At 37.1% G+C, this 15,161-nt stretch overlaps 3 protein-coding genes across 5 annotated transcripts; 1 reads left to right on the top strand and 2 right to left on the bottom strand.

Annotated features, from left to right (window-relative positions):
- Nucleotides 1–461: 461 nt before the first annotated feature.
- On the bottom strand, nucleotides 462–8,313 carry MSL2 (MSCS-like 2). The gene is made up of 14 exons (XM_021417941.1): nucleotides 8,153–8,313; nucleotides 7,380–7,595; nucleotides 7,207–7,266; nucleotides 6,369–6,532; nucleotides 5,882–6,005; nucleotides 5,675–5,772; nucleotides 5,440–5,553; nucleotides 4,861–4,924; nucleotides 4,452–4,601; nucleotides 3,478–3,588; nucleotides 3,101–3,268; nucleotides 2,875–2,988; nucleotides 2,163–2,219; nucleotides 462–1,563 (listed from the first exon to the last, which is right to left on the bottom strand). Exons 2-14 carry the CDS (start codon nucleotides 7,455–7,457, stop codon nucleotides 631–633), a joined length of 2,235 nt encoding a protein of 744 aa, XP_021273616.1. The 5' UTR covers nucleotides 7,458–7,595; nucleotides 8,153–8,313; the 3' UTR covers nucleotides 462–630.
- Nucleotides 8,314–8,493: 180 nt separating this feature from the next.
- Nucleotides 8,494–9,786, top strand: LOC110408833 (uncharacterized). Its single transcript, XM_021417940.2, has 4 exons — nucleotides 8,494–8,661; nucleotides 8,769–8,940; nucleotides 9,189–9,305; nucleotides 9,403–9,786. Exons 1-4 carry the CDS (start codon nucleotides 8,549–8,551, stop codon nucleotides 9,523–9,525), a joined length of 525 nt encoding a protein of 174 aa, XP_021273615.1. The 5' UTR covers nucleotides 8,494–8,548; the 3' UTR covers nucleotides 9,526–9,786.
- A 382-nt stretch (nucleotides 9,787–10,168) lies between these two features.
- LOC110408832 (basic helix loop helix (bHLH) DNA-binding superfamily protein) lies at nucleotides 10,169–15,102 on the bottom strand. Of its 3 annotated transcripts, none has more exons than XM_021417938.2 (2): nucleotides 14,645–15,102; nucleotides 10,169–14,098 (listed from the first exon to the last, which is right to left on the bottom strand). In XM_021417938.2, the coding sequence occupies exon 2, from the start codon at nucleotides 14,058–14,060 to the stop codon at nucleotides 10,530–10,532; it is 3,531 nt and encodes a 1,176-aa protein (XP_021273613.1). In that variant the 5' UTR covers nucleotides 14,061–14,098; nucleotides 14,645–15,102; the 3' UTR covers nucleotides 10,169–10,529. The 3 variants fall into 3 exon arrangements, with proteins under 3 accessions (XP_021273613.1, XP_021273612.1, XP_021273614.1); XM_021417937.2 differs by having other exon boundaries at nucleotides 10,169–14,066; nucleotides 14,645–15,101; XM_021417939.2 differs by lacking the exon at nucleotides 14,645–15,102 and adding an exon at nucleotides 14,529–14,622 and having other exon boundaries at nucleotides 10,169–14,066.
- Nucleotides 15,103–15,161: the final 59 nt, after the last annotated feature.

The raw sequence follows: 15,161 nt of genomic DNA, 5'->3' as shown, positions 1-15,161 counted from the left end.
TTTCAGCCTCTTCTCTCATTTTCCCTGTCCAGCCTTGTTTCCATCAAGTATTCCGGTGGGTCAAAGCTCAGACTCCTCTCTGCTGAATTGACTCTTTAATGCACGGTGCATGTTAGATGAAGAGATTGCACGATAACCTAAAGAACAGCCATGGCTTTGCTTTGTTTGAAAGCTGTGGTTCATGGAGTTCTGGATTCATTAACCATAATGAAATCAAGAGAAGAAAAGAAGGGAAAAAGATAAGGACGCAACATAGTCGGCAACTTCCGATGACAGCGTGAATGTTGCTCTGCCTCCATAGTATACTAGCAGAGCTACTAATCTGCTCAATTACAGTCCTAGATTATTTGCCAACATCTTGGTATAATAAACCATGCAAAACGAGCCTCAAATTGCTTTTAATATTGATTGATTCTACAATCATCAAAAATGTAAAATTGAAAATGATATATTGCCGAGGCTTTCAAGATAAACAGATTTTGAAAATTAATAATGAAAGAGTGATCAGAAGAAAATATACACGTATGGGACAATTTGATAAAAATACAGCTCCACAATGTAGGTGTCAGGAGAAGTGTTAGATAATTCAAGTATATGGCTCAGGGGATCAGTAGTTAGCTTTCACATACATCACTGTTCGTCAGGGGTACTAGGGGAGGACCGAACCTGACCATCTTTCTTATCCTCAGCAGTGGATCCAGTTCCATTCCGGCTCGCAGAAGCCATTTCTTTTGCATCTGCTGGGGATGGAGTCATCCCTTCTTCAATGGGTAGTGTTCTCTTTGAGCCCCCTAATGCAACACCAAGGACAATATTTTCCTCCAAGACAGGTCTTGCTATTGGTGGCTGAGAGACTGGCAGCCTCTCACCATCCTGTTTTGATTGGAGAGGTTCTCGTAACCCACCTGCTTTGTCAATACCGGTATCTGGTGACGATACTGAAGGATTATCTAACTTGCTACTCTGCCTTGCATTTTTCTGTTGCTTGTCAGTGACCTTTTTGTTTTGGGGAGAATTATCAGAGATTGAATCGAGAACTTTTTGGTCAGGACTATATGTTTCCGTGGCATTGGAACTTGTTTTCGGGACAGATTTTGATGGTGATTTCATAGCCACTTTATCATCTGTCTTGAGATCAGATGTTGATGCAAATGCAGCCTTAAGGTCCTCCTTGGTGTCAGAATTTGGAGTTTCTCCAATCTTGGCATCTGCTTTGGGTTCAATTGATGGTGCTCCTTTAGCCTTGGAGTCAGGCTTTGGTGTTGCTCCTGCCTTGTCTGCTTTAGTGTCAGCACTAGGCCGAGCTGTGGTTTTACTGTCTTGTTCTCCAGCTGGACGTGAGGAACGGCCTTTTGTTCTATCTTCGCCATTGATCTTGTAAGACGGTTCAATAAGTAACAGGGGCCTGTTAGATGGCACTCCACCATGGCTATAGACTGAGTCTGCAAATGGTATATTTTCCCAGTCAGCATCACTATATATTTTCTGCACAGTGCGAATTGGTGTGGCAAGCCGGGCACGGTGATGGCTGATGACTCTAAGGAGATCCAAAAGTATAGCTTCCTGAATCATCAACCACAGAGACAAATAATGGATCCACTCAAATATATCAACCTTAAAAAAAGACACTTTCACTGACAAGAAATATTCTAAAAATAATCAAAAGGCTTCTTTTTTCATAACAAACCAACAGATGTTATAGAATGTTATATCAGCACCCTATTGCAGGCATATACCACCAAAAAAACGACAAACAAAAGGATAACTCTATAAAACCATTGCTTGTGATAAAGAGGATAACATCTATGAAAGGCTTCTTGAGCAGCCTTCTAATAAAATATAAGCATACTTATTTCAACAGAAAACTGTGAATAAGTTGTCTTTAAATATTTATTTGTTATACCTCTCCAAATGTTGGACAGTGATTCATTTCCGATACTTGTTTGATATAATTGATTATTTTAATATTCTCTTGGATCTGTACCAAATTAATAATACCATACTGGCAAGCATTTAATGCTGCCAACAAAGTTATAAGCAAATTTTTCTACCATGTTGCACCACAGCCATTGTCATTGATGCACCCAAACACCCTGAAATCCACTTGCACAGGCCACATCCATCATTAAAAGGTAGAAATTTCAATACAAATATCCTCTCACCTTGACACATAGATACTCTTCAAGATGGGAAGTCTTTACAAAACAGGACACCAGTATCTGTCAAATAAGAAAGAATGACGGAAAGAAAATCATCAGACATAGATGATAGACACAAGCTTGCACAATAACTAATGCATCTAAGATGTCAGGTCTCAGTGCTAGTAATAAGATTCATGTTTCTTTTTTTCTCATTTTATAAATCTTCAAAATCTTAAATTATTGTTTCTCATTATACCAGAAAGGGGCAAACCATAAATATGTTTATTATACCTCTTGTCAAAAGTTTTAAGAGAAAGAAACTAAAAATGGTAGTTCTTGGATCATACAGATGCTTAGAAATGCTTAAAGGAAATATACATAGACCATATCAATAAAGTATAAAAATTTAAACATCACTCAAAAAGGCATCAGGAAAAGGTCAGTACTCAGAGGTTGATATGATTCGACTTTAAAGACAAAGCACCTGCTACCATAAACAGATTGCAAAATGCCTTTTGGTTGGTAAGATTTGAATGGAAAAGGTATCTAACCACATCACACCCTCATACCACATGACATGAAATATAAAAAGACACTGGATGAGGCAAATCCTTTTAATGTCTAGCGACATTGCTGACCAAAGAATCTATCAAAGAGTGATGATTGTAAAACAAGTCACCAAGTCATGATGAAAGGAATGATCACATAAAAAGTTCAGATGTTCAACACGAACCAAAAGAGACTGATTTTCAGGATTGACATTTTCTAGAAATACTCTTCTGTGCAATCTCTGCTGCTCAACCTGAGGATTCTTGGCCAAGACCTTGCGCATGTCGGCAACTATATTCTGCACGAACAAAAGGGTTCATAAAAAATGTATAAAAAGGAAACACTCTAAAGACAATTCAATGTCTCCAAAGGTGAATTAGAATTTATTACATGCTGGGATAACTCCTTACATTAATCTTATTGACATCCAAGTGACTGATGGCCAGGTGAGTTTTAATGCGCCAATGAGTTTTCTGACTGAGATTTCTCACAACATTTACTGTAAATTTATGGTTTGGAATATGAACGGCTTCACGATCTTCCCCTCTTACTATTGTTGGTGACCACCAACCGACATGCTGAATATGAAAAGAACATTAAGATCCATATAAGAAAATCTTCAGATGATGCCTGTTGCTTTTTAAGTGCACTAAGGGAATCACATCATTAAAACCCAATCATAATTTGGAGATCTAAAACAAACACCATAATCATAAAGTATATTTAAGTAAGATGTCCACCTTTTTCTCTGAACAGCTTTATTCAGAGACAGGGTTCAAATACAAACCTCAACGGTTCCAGAAACTTCATATCCCTCAATCTTTGTTTGAATCCATTCATTCACAACAAAAGGTCGAGTTGCATGAATCATTGCACTTGAGAGAAAATTTGTGAATATCTACAATAACAAACGGCAAAATGTCAAGCACTGGAACATACATATACTGATACAGACAATAAAGGGATCAAGAAAAGTCAAGATTAACATTCAAAACGTTTGGAATACTGATCTTTATTTCATCTTGGACTCGTTTAGGACATGAAAAAGATAAAACAAAAAAGTACTAGTTTTATGTTTCATATGTTAAAAGTTGTGGGTTTGATTTCATTTCTTGTTTTCCTGGGGTTTTCTGGGATACTCTAGCAATTTACAACTTAGCAGAAAATCTCACGATTTGAGCCTAAAGGGTTTATTTTACAGTTTCCTTCTGTTATTGTTTTAATAGTTCAAATTTTGGTGGTTTCCTATCTCTAAGTCCTTGTGAGAATAGGACTACTAGAACACTATAAGTAAGTACGTTATCTCTTTCAATTGATCAAGAACAAGTTTGATATATTTTTGCAGATGTTATCGGTGCAGGATCAGTTATGCTGTCTCTTGATTGTATGAAGCGATTTCTAACTGTGGGTGTGGAGCGTATATCTTTATCTTCTTCTTCCTCTTATCCCTTATTTGTAGCATTGTTTCAGATTTGACCAGTCCTTAATCAGTCTCTTTAAACCTATCAAACTGTTACCAAAGCAACCTCCCAGTTCAACCACAAGTTCTTGCCCACCATATAATCAGATTTTTGCATGCAAACCCACATTCCTGTCCTATATCATCTATAATGTTCTTGCTAATATGCAGTTAAAATAAAGTATTTTTACTTTAAAAAAAAAGAGAAAGAATTGTCCATTGGTACCACCAAGAACGTGAAGCATATTCCAGAAAAACTATAAGTTGCAAAGAATTTGTATGAAAATGCTATTTAGGTGTACCTCACGACCAGCAAGAGTCAGCAAAACTGTCCCAAGACCTCCAGCAGTTAGCCATTTCTGAGTAGAGAAACCAAGCAACTCCATGAACAATGACACAGCAGCAATCCAAACTGCAGAGTATATAGCTTTCCCTGCAAACTGGAAACCCATCTGCCGAAAGAACGAGAGAAGTTAATGAATTAGTTAGAACACATCGCAATTTGGGCTATCTTAATACAACCAAGAAAAGTATGTACATAAATAATAGTAAAGAAAGGTAACTGATGTGTAGTATAGGTCTCTCTGTAATGAATGGAGGCATCAGAGCCACACTTCGCATGCACTTCAATTTTTTTGCAATAAACAATAGCAATAACAAGAAGATTAGTAATCAATATCAAATGGTTTATGCTACAGCAATGGCACCTACATTTCTCGTATCATCAGTGGTCTTGCTTGTTTCCATGAAGAATTTCTGCAGTTGCTGAATCATGCTGCATGGAAGTGTTTTAGAAAACAACAATCAAGAAGTATTCAACGAGGTAAACATTATCAACATTGAGAAATCAATTTCAGTAGAACAAGATTCAGAAATATTATAGATCCACCGACAAATCAATTCACACTTCATACTAGCCCTAGCTGTGTGCAACACATGCCTTCCCCCATGTTTCTCCTCACAGCTTTAGCTGTCACCATTTTCCTCCTAACAAAATTTTAGTTGATATAGCTGGAAGGTTATTTTTATGACTTTCATTAGATTATTTTAGAGAGAAACATCTGTAGAAAACAAACTGGAAGTGGATTGCTTTCTTTTTATTTATTTATTTTTAATAAATATAACTGGACTTCAGTAACAAATTCACTGATGAGCCCACCAGCAATAAGCAATACTTGTCTGTTATATTAAATAATACTAAAATTTCAAATATTAAATAACACTAAAGCCAGAGACCATCCTCATAAAGCATTTTATGATGAAAGATTTAAACAGAAAATGCATGCTCACCTAGATAAGCAATATGCGAAGGCCAGCACAGTTGACAATGATCTTACAAAATTTAAAAGCCGTTGCTTAACAACTTGGCTAGCTTCTGAAGGAAGTACCAATGGATCCAGTGTTCTGCAAGAAGTACAAAAATAATATGCATGCTTATTGAACGCTTGAAACTAGATTTTGCATTTTATAACAGCAAAATACAGTGCTCCTTTTGCATTTCAAAAACACATCATGATAGTGGCACCTGCATATGAGTATTGCTCCAGTCCACAGCAGCAAAGGTTGAATATAAGAAGTTGTAATATAATGTGTTCTACTCTTCTTCCAGCTATTATCACTCTTCTGCAGGTAATCTTAGAATATTAGATAATGCGTTGACTCAATTTGGCCAGATGTATATTAACCATGGTAAATAACAGAATTAAGCAGAAACTTTAAGGAGTGCACATACATGAAAAAGGAGGCTTCTACTCTGTCGAATAAGTGGTGCAACACCCCATAGGGCAAAAATTATAATACCGAATGCTGGAACCAACTTAAATACAAGAGGACTACCTTGTAAGATATTATATGACCTGCATGATACGAAGGGCTTAATATTAACTGCAATTAAATCATTGCAGTTTGTAAACATTAAAATAATACCGAAAAGCAACCTTTTTTTTTTTACAGAATTATACAATATGCTTCTCATGGAAACATGAAACCACATGTAAATATAAATTAACTGAAGCAGAAGAAAGTAATTACTCCTAAATAATACTTAGAGACATGCTTAGAACTTGAATCCAAGTAAAAAGTAATACTAGAAATGCTGAAATAATAAGAAAATGCATTTATCCGTATGAAATAGATAACCACACAAACGATCCCGAAGTTCAATAAGACAAATATACTTGCACATTTAAGTAAATAACTGAACAGGGGTAAAAGGGCACCTTGTTACTGCAACAGATACAGCTTTTACACCAGGAAGTTCAAATATCTGGCCTGGTACTTGAAAAGCATGACACCTAAAAGCATTGTTTCTGTATGGAACAGAATGTATTGGCCTGTACAAACTGTCAGAGAGGTGAATTCTCCAAGAATCTTGTTGCAGAACCTGTGGCAAAAAGGGAAGAAGACAAAGATATCCTCAAACATCACAAAAAATTGAAAAAATATCTCGAGAACACCTTTCGAAGGGATACAAAGCAGTGTATGACATCAAACTACAATTGCGATTATATAATCACTAATATAGACAATAAAACCAAAGGTTTCAGCTTATAAGAGTCTATGGGGATAGCCAAGTAATATTTACATAAAAAGTTAAAAGGAGAACATAAATCTAGCCTTTCATCCAGAATAATTCTGACAATATAGTTCAATCACTGCAATAATAACTGTGAGAGATTGGAATAGACAAAATAATGACAATATGCTACAATGCAGAAAAACTTACCTGCAATTACACTTCGTGAGAGTTTCCATGCACTTTGAAACAATGATATTGTCAAACAAAAGCTATCATATTAATGTCTATTTATAAAAGTAATGCACCTATAATTAACTTGGCTTAACCAAATTTGAAGCAAATCACAAAAAACAAGACAAGACAGCTAAAAAAACTTAAGCAACAAGTATCCCACATGCATATTGCAGATATGCATGCACTTGATAAGGTGACACGTTTTCTTCCTTTTGACAATTCAATGTTCACAATCTCAGTCACCTAACAGCAGAGAAACAGTATCCTAAACAAAGAAGCACTAGTCTTAGAGCCGGAAGTCATACCAAAGAATGAGAAGAGAGGGTAGCACTCAATAAATGCAATTTGCTCCTTCCCAATACACTCTGAAAACACAAAATGGTAAAAGAAAAAGAAAATTCAAATATATAAATTAAAAAAAGACACCAAACAGCATACAATATGCTTTCTTAGAGACAAGGAGTAAGGAATCCTGTACCTTAAACTTTTTATTGTATCCCTGGTTCCTGCAAAGTCCCAAATCATGGGACAATTGCAAAGAACCAGCAAGAGACATTGTAGGAGTGAGACCGCCCTTTACAGGGTGTCACTATTAGCATAAGCCCACAATGTATTCCAGTAATAGCTAAGATTTACACTCCAAATCGATATTAAGAAAGTGAAACACTTTTCAAAAATCTCACGTCTCTTCAACCTGCCATAGAAAATTACGAATTTCATGCGGCAACAGAAGATAATAGTTTTTTATTAATAACAGTTTAATCAATAAGAACAATAAAAATGCCTTAAACCCTAATCAATTTTCAATTCGAAATTTTCAAAATTCCACCACAGGGATAACATAATTTTGAGCGGTAATTTAACCAAAAAGAAGAAGAAGAAGAAGAAGAAGAAGAAGAAAAAGAAGATAACTTTAATTATTAGATACCGAGAATCGATTCTGATAATCCAAGATTACATACAATCAAGCAAACAAATTAAAGAAAAAAACTTTCATCAATTCAAAATTGTAATGAAAAAAATAAAGCAGATAAAAGCAATGAAATTAATAATAAAAAAAAATTTCTACTCACAGGCAAAGTTTTGGGCATCCGAGTTAACATGAATCTTAAATATAATTATCACAAACAAAGTGAGAACAAAGCTAAATATGACAGAGTTTCAAGTGAATTCCAAGTTTGAAAATGAAGAATCTTCTTAAAAAGCATAAATAGATACATAAATTCTAAAGGCTTTGAAAATAATAGTTACTTTAAAGAGGAAGAAACGACGACGGAGCGGAGAATCTCAGGCGTCGAAAAGCTTTCCCCAGAAATTTGGAGACTGGCTCTTCTCGATTTTTTCTCTCAGGAGATTCGTTGAGAAAGGCAGAGAGAGAGAGAGAATTAACCTGTGCCGCGAACCATTCGCCAATGATGTGCACTCGAGAAATTATATTTGTTAAAGTGGTGAATAATTAGCCACCTGGATTGCCACGTTGGCTTACGTGGCGGCTCGTGTTTGCCCTTTCTTTTGGTTGCGGACAAAATTAAAAAAAAAAATCTATCCTTCCCTGTTTTTCCGCTTTTCTTCGTTTTATAATCATGGAACTGGACGTAAAACGGCTGCCAAAGGTTGCGTTTGGGAAATTGCAAGCGAGCGAGAAACATGGGAGGGGAGGAGAAAGCGAAGAAGGAAGCGCTGGAGATTATCGGCCAATTCCAGAAGCTGCCTTGTTTGGTCGTATTCGATCTCGATTATACTCTCTGGCCTTTTTATTGGTACAATTTCTGCTCCAATTTCTAACTGTTAACAACTGCTATTTAGAAATTGTAGTAAATGTGGCGGTGATCCATTTTATTGTTTTCTTGATGTTGATTGTTGTTAGTGAGTGCTGCGATGAGGATGAAACACCGTATCTATATCAGCATGCTAAAGCCATATTACTTGCCCTGAAGGAGAAGGGAATTGATATTGCTATAGCTTCTAGATCACCAACTCCCCAAATTGCCAAAACTTTCCTCGATAAACTAGGAATCCGGCCCATGTTTGTCGCCGAGGTGAGGGACGATTCTTGTCATTCTTTTTATCTTGTCCTTGTGTCGTTTATTTGATTACTATTTACCACCATATATGTTTTAATTTCTAAGCACTTTTTATGGAATAGCATGGTGTTAGCCACTAGGTTGTGCTGAAGATGAATGAAGGGCTCATATGTGGAAATGATTCATTTTCGTGATTGGGGGTTTTACTTCTGTTAAATTGGGTTTTTAACGGATAGTTTGGTCCATTTTCACATGTGTTATAGGAGATATTCTCGAGTTGGACACATAAAACCGAGCATTTCCAGAGAATTCATAGGAGGACTGGGGTACCATTTAGTTCAATGCTGTTCTTTGATGATGAGGATAGGAACATAGAAGCGGTAAAATTTTCTCTTGTGATGAACAATTTATGCTCGGTTTCTTAACTGCTGAAGTTTTTATATCCTCGTTTTCTAAATCTGTTTATGGTTTTTGCAGGTATCAAAAATGGGAGTCACTAGCATCAATGTTGGCAATGGAGTAAACCTCAGAGCTCTAAGGCAGGGATTGTCAGAATTTTTGCAGAAATCTGAACCATCTAGTGGGAGCAGGAGTGAGTAAAATTTTCCATTGTTGTATAATAATCCATGATAATGATATCAGCCTAAAACCATTGATTATGCTAGCGGCAAATGCCATCTAGTTACCATATTCTTATTCTACATTCAATTGTTCTGTGACTGTTCTGCATGCTGCATCTATTTCTCATTTGCTGTGGCATGACAGCAGATATATTTCACACATTGTATCGTTGTTCAAAATTCTTGACAAACTACTTGAGAATGAACAAAGAGGATCTAGCACTCTTTTTTGTTGTTGGAATGGAAACACTTCACCTGCAAGTTTAGGAGGCTTTTGTTTGTTTTTTGAACACATTAGAATACAAGTGCTGATGCTTTTATCTGAACCTTTAATGTTAGGGAACACAAAATGTTTCATCAAGTCCATAACTTAAATAGTCCACAAGAAATGGTAAGAGCATTTCATCGTTGTTTTTGGAAGTGCAATTAGGCTGGTTTTTGAAAAGATGCTTGGTGACACTAGAAAAGAGAATATGCGTACAGGGATGCTAATGTTACACTTCAATATCTTAATTCAAACCGATTCATAACATTGTGAAGCTGCATTTTTTTCATGATAAATTTGCATTCCCCTGCTAGAAACATGTGAAGTCTTCAATGGAGCATAACAAATATCTTATTGAAATGTTAGCTCTTTGGCCACAGGATGGGAATACATGTATTCAACAAGCTTTTCCCAAAATAAAGTACTTAAGCAACAACCATCCACTTCCACAGAGGAGGAGAAAATATGATAAATTACGAGCTGGTTCTTCAAAATGAAACAATGAATCATGTGGTAAATTGTTACTGGCAGATACAAACGCTTATACATGTATGAATCTGTCATATTCAAAGCTGAAAAGGAAGACGAAGTCCATGCTTTAAACTGCATGGATTCTTCCGGAAAACTTAGTTAATGAATGGGGGCAAAAAAGAAAATGAAAAAGAAAACCATCAATCACACAAGTTGTATTGATAATAGCTTCTTTCCTTAGTTGCAAGTTAGTTGAGCTGTCTAAATGGTGATCTTTCTTCAATGGCGGAATCGGGTTTCTTGGTTGCCGGAGAAGGAACAGGACTATTCTTGTTCTCTTTTAGAGAGTCAAAAAGTTCATCACCACCTTTCAAGCCTGAAGTGTTATTGTCAAAAGACTGCACTATCCTTCCCAAGATTCCCATCAGCTGTGCGTCTTCACTGGAGAACTCACTGATCTTGTCACCTAGGCCCCCAATGACTCCGAACAAACTTTCCCTCTCCATTGACAACTTCATGATGTCCTCGAGCAAATTTGTCTTTTCACTCTTAAGCTCCTCAACCAAAGCCTCTGATGTTCTCAGCCTTGCCTCCATCTGATCAGCCAAGTTCTTCATTTGCAGATGCTTTGCTTCCAATTCAGCTTCAACATTTAATGCTAGCTGTTTTGAATCAGACAGGGATTTTTCTTGCGATAACAGTTTCTCCTGTGTAATATGAATGTCATCCTCCAACTCCAAAATCATTAATTTTTTCTCTTCAATTTCTAGCTTAGCCAGAATCTCAGCTCTGGCAATTTTTTCGTAAGCTTCGTGGACCAAATTAATCTGTGCCTGCTTCTCAGCAAGCTCTGAGGAAAAGGAATTCAATGAGCTATTAAAATCTTCTTCCATTGACCTGACAGCCTGCATGAGACCATCTATTCTCTGATCTTTCTCTTCTACAAGCCGCAAAAGATTTTCCTTCTCATGCTCAAATTTTCTCTCTGCGCCTATATGTGCAAATGCAGCGCCTTCCATTTCTCTTCTAAGTGATTCTTCTTCCAGCAACCCAATCTCTTTCTGGAGATCCTCTAAGATCTTGTCCTGTTCTCTTGTGATTTGAAGAATGCTCTCCTCTGCAGAACTCACTGCTTCTAATTCTCTTGTTTTGAGCTCTTGCTCTAGTGATGCTCTCTGCTGCTGGAGATAAACTATTCTCCCTTCCTTCTCTTCTGTTATACGGATAAGATCTTGCTTGATAGTTTCTCCAACCTCCACTTGCGCAAGAAGAGACGCTTCTAACTTTTTACGCAGTTCCTGGCTCTCTTCAAGGTCAGCTTTGAACCGCTCAGCAATAGATTTCCATATCCACGATTCAAATTCAATTTCATGTCTTTCACAAATTTTCTCAACCAATTCAGAATTTGCTTTGTCCAAAGCATTGCCAACTTCTGTCAGTTTCCTTTCTGAGTCACTTTCGATCTGAGACATTTGCTCTTCTAATTGAAGTTGGCACCTAGATGACTTCTCAAACATTTCCTTGTACCACTCAAGTTCTTTCTGCCTCAGGGCCCACTGCTCTTCCAAGTGATCTGAAGATTCAATCCTCTTCTTTAAATAAGCTGTCCTCTCACGTTCTTCAGCCAATTCAAAGTTTGCAGTTTCTAAAGCATCACAAACTTCTCGAAGTTTCTCTTCAAATTCATTTTGCATATGCACTGCTTGCTCTTCCAACTGACGTTGACTCCTAGATGTTTCCTCGAGCAAATCCTTATACCTCTCAAGCTCTTTCTGTGTCTGGAGCCACTGCTCTTCAATTTGATCCAAAGACTCAACCCTCTTCATCAACGAAGCTGCTCTTTCTCGTTCTTCTGTTAATTCAGATTTTGCTGCTTGTAAAGCATCACAAACTTCTTGAAGTTTCTCTCTGGATTCACTTTCCATCTGCAAAGCTTGCTCTTCCAAGTGTATTTGACACCTAGATGCTTCCTCAAGCTTTTCTTTATACCTCTCAAGCTCTTTCTGCATCAGGAGCCGCTGTCCTTCAATAATATCCAAGGACTCAACTTTCCATAACAAAGATGCTACCTTCTCCTGTTCTTCAGCCAGTTCAGAATTTGCCACATCTAAAGCATCACAGACTTCTCTAATTTTTCCTTTTGAATCATTGTCCACCTGCAAAGCTTGCTCTTTCAACCGAAGTTGACACCTGGATGATTCCTCCAGCATTTCTTTACATCTACCGAGCTCTTTCTGCATCAGCTGATACTTATCCTCAAGTTGTTCTAAGGTATCAACCCTCCTGGATAAAATTGCTGTCCTCTCACGTTCTTCTCCAATGTCTTTCCGAGCATTAGCCAGAGCAGTATTTTTCATCTCCAGCTGCCGCCTCAGAATAGAAAGATTCTCTACCCTCTCTTTCTCATGGAGGCCCAACTCAGCCTCAACATTTGCAAGTTTCAATTGGGCTTCAGACATTCCTGACTTCATCAGCAGTAACATAACAGAAATCTCTTCATTCTGCAATTTCAACTGCACAGCTGAAGAAAGGTAACCTTCAAGTTCCATTTCAAGCACTTTGAAAGCGGCATCTTTCCTCTCTAACTGAGAGCTGTAGTCATTTAATTTCTTGGTCATTTCCTCCTGCTGAGAGTTCCATTCAGCTTCTTTAGCCCTTAGATTTGCTGAACACTCCTTGTGCATCTGCTCCACACTTTTGAGCTTGTTTTTCAGTTTTGAAAGAGAAGAAGAACTTCCAGCTTCCTGAATTCGGGCTTCCTGGAGTTCTTTGAGGGATGTCATCAGCTCTTGATTTTCTTGCTCCAGTTTTCCTGCTCGATACTCCATTTCCTTGTAAAATGATTCCTTTGTGCCCAATAAATGTCTCAGAGTTGCAACTTCATTATCCCTCTGGGAATTCAAGCAGTCCAGTTGTGACTTTGCATCCTGGCATTCAGCAAAAATATTTTCAAAGCGTGTTTTGAACTCTGAAATTTCAACTTCCAGGTACTTTCTTCGTGTTTCTTCATGAGCCAAGGCCTGGTTGCACATTTGTAACCGGTTTTGAAGATCTCCTGTAATTCGGATCTGAGAATCTAATCTTGTCTGCAGCGAACAAATCTCATCATGCAATGTTGATTTTTCTTGCTCCCACTCTTTCTCACTCACCTTGAACTGATCTCGAAGCTTGTCATGGGCTTCTTCTAGGTGTTTGAACTGCTCCTTCTTCCATTTTAGCTGATCTTCAACCTTCCTCTTGGCTTCCTCTACCTTGACCAACAAATCATCTCTTTCTCTCAACTCTTTTGGGTTTTTGGCCTTTTTCTCTGCTTCTGAGCGCTTCTTCTGTGAAACTGACAGGTGCGCTTTCAGGCCTTCAATCTCCGCCTTAAGCACATTAATTTTTTGTTCTTGATCTATATTCTTCTCATTTGCCTCATCTAAAGCCAATATCAGCCTTCTATTCTCCTGCTCCCAGTTTTGATTCTTCTCATCACGCTCAACTCTGAGCTTAGCATTAGCAGCAGTCAATTGCTTGATGATAGATTCTTTTTCATTCAGACTGGATTTAAGATCTTCATTCGCTTGCTTCACCACCGAGATTTCTTCTTCTTTTTCAAGAAGTTCTTGAGCCTGCTTCTCGATTTTTGAACTCCCTTCTTGGATTTTCATTACCTGCTCATTCTGGATATTTTTCAAGTGCTCACATAATGCTGCTTTGCTTTTGAAATCTGCCCTTAGCTTCTCATTCTCAACTTTGACTTCATCTAGCTCTTCATAAACCTTCTCCATTGCCATTTTTTCCTGAATATATATTTTCAATTTACAATTTACACCTGTTAGTACACAAAGCACAAACCTTTTTAGCTAAAAAGTTTAGGTGGATGTTAAAGCTAACATTATGTCCCAAAGATAATGACAGATTATTAAGTGAAAATGTTTCTGTAGCTATTCCATAAGCATATAAATATTATCCGTCAGAATTCCTTTGACATGCAGAGGATGTTCATGCTTTAAACTGAATGGTAATTTTTTAAAAAGAAAAAAATTAAGATCTAATGTGATTTTCTTTTCTAGGTCTTTCCAGGGAAACAAACGGAGTGCGAATGTAAGATCTAATTAAGCAAACAAATGAAACATTGCAAATGAAAATATCAAAAAACTGAAACCCTAAAGCCACATGATACAAAATTAACGAGATTTTTAAAGAAAACTTTCACAATACAACTAAGCCAACAAAATAACTACTTCTCAGTCTTTCCCTACATTTTGAACTTTCTCGGCTCCTTTCTTGTTCTTTTTATGGGAGGTGCAGTGGTTTCTTGAATTTCTCTGTAAACAAACGGAAATAACGAGAATACAAAATGACCTTAGAAAAGAACCTGGTTTTCTTGTTATAGATTTGTCATCTGAGGGGATTTCCGATCAAGTTTTTCTTTTCTTCGGTAATTTTCTGGTACTCGAAATTTTGAAATCGCGAAGAGAAAATATGCAGAGCGGAAGTAAAAAGAGAAAGAAAGGAAATGTGAGTGTGGTCCAAAAAGAGCCGTTAAGAGTGAGGATGATCGTGGGAATTTAAAATTTATCAGACGGAGACTTGACGGCGTTAGCCTCGGATCCATTATCCGATTCCCTCTCGTTTCCAAAAAGTCAGGGATGGCCCGGTGGGGAGTTTTAGAATCATGATTTTGAATGAGACTAGCCGTTAGGTAGTGGAAGTGGCGTTGGGTTGGACTTAAGATGAGTCAGTTGCTATGGGCCTTTGAATCCACTCCCTTTCATTTACAAAGATTTCATTTTTTATATGCCTTAAGTTACAAAATTGGTTTTTTTGTTATTTTATAAATATATTTATTTATTTATGTAATATTCAACCCAAAATCTCAAATCCTAATCGTT

The sequence above is a fragment of the Theobroma umbraticum genome, unplaced genomic scaffold (genome assembly GCF_002168275.2).
Source record: "Theobroma umbraticum cultivar Fairchild unplaced genomic scaffold, ASM216827v3 scaffold_44.0, whole genome shotgun sequence".
NCBI lineage: Eukaryota > Viridiplantae > Streptophyta > Magnoliopsida > Malvales > Malvaceae > Theobroma > Theobroma umbraticum.
This window is presented reverse-complemented; position numbering and strand designations above follow the sequence as displayed.

Excerpts from the sequence above, each read along its gene's own strand:
- MSL2 (XM_021417941.1), bottom strand. The coding sequence starts at position 7,457 with ATGTCTCTTGCTGGTTCTTTGCAATTGTCCCATGATTTGGGACTTTGC. Across the intron at positions 6,533-7,206 it reads CCCTCTCTTCTCATTCTTTG|GTTCTGCAACAAGATTCTTG; the intron begins GTATGACTTCCG and ends TTTTTGCCACAG. Across the intron at positions 4,925-5,439 it reads TTCGCATATTGCTTATCTAG|CATGATTCAGCAACTGCAGA; the intron begins GTGAGCATGCAT and ends ACTTCCATGCAG.
- LOC110408833 (XM_021417940.2), top strand. The coding sequence starts at position 8,549 with ATGGGAGGGGAGGAGAAAGCGAAGAAGGAAGCGCTGGAGATTATCGGC. Across the intron at positions 8,662-8,768 it reads ACTCTCTGGCCTTTTTATTG|TGAGTGCTGCGATGAGGATG; the intron begins GTACAATTTCTG and ends GATTGTTGTTAG. Across the intron at positions 8,941-9,188 it reads GGCCCATGTTTGTCGCCGAG|GAGATATTCTCGAGTTGGAC; the intron begins GTGAGGGACGAT and ends CATGTGTTATAG.
- LOC110408832 (XM_021417938.2), bottom strand. The coding sequence starts at position 14,060 with ATGGCAATGGAGAAGGTTTATGAAGAGCTAGATGAAGTCAAAGTTGAG.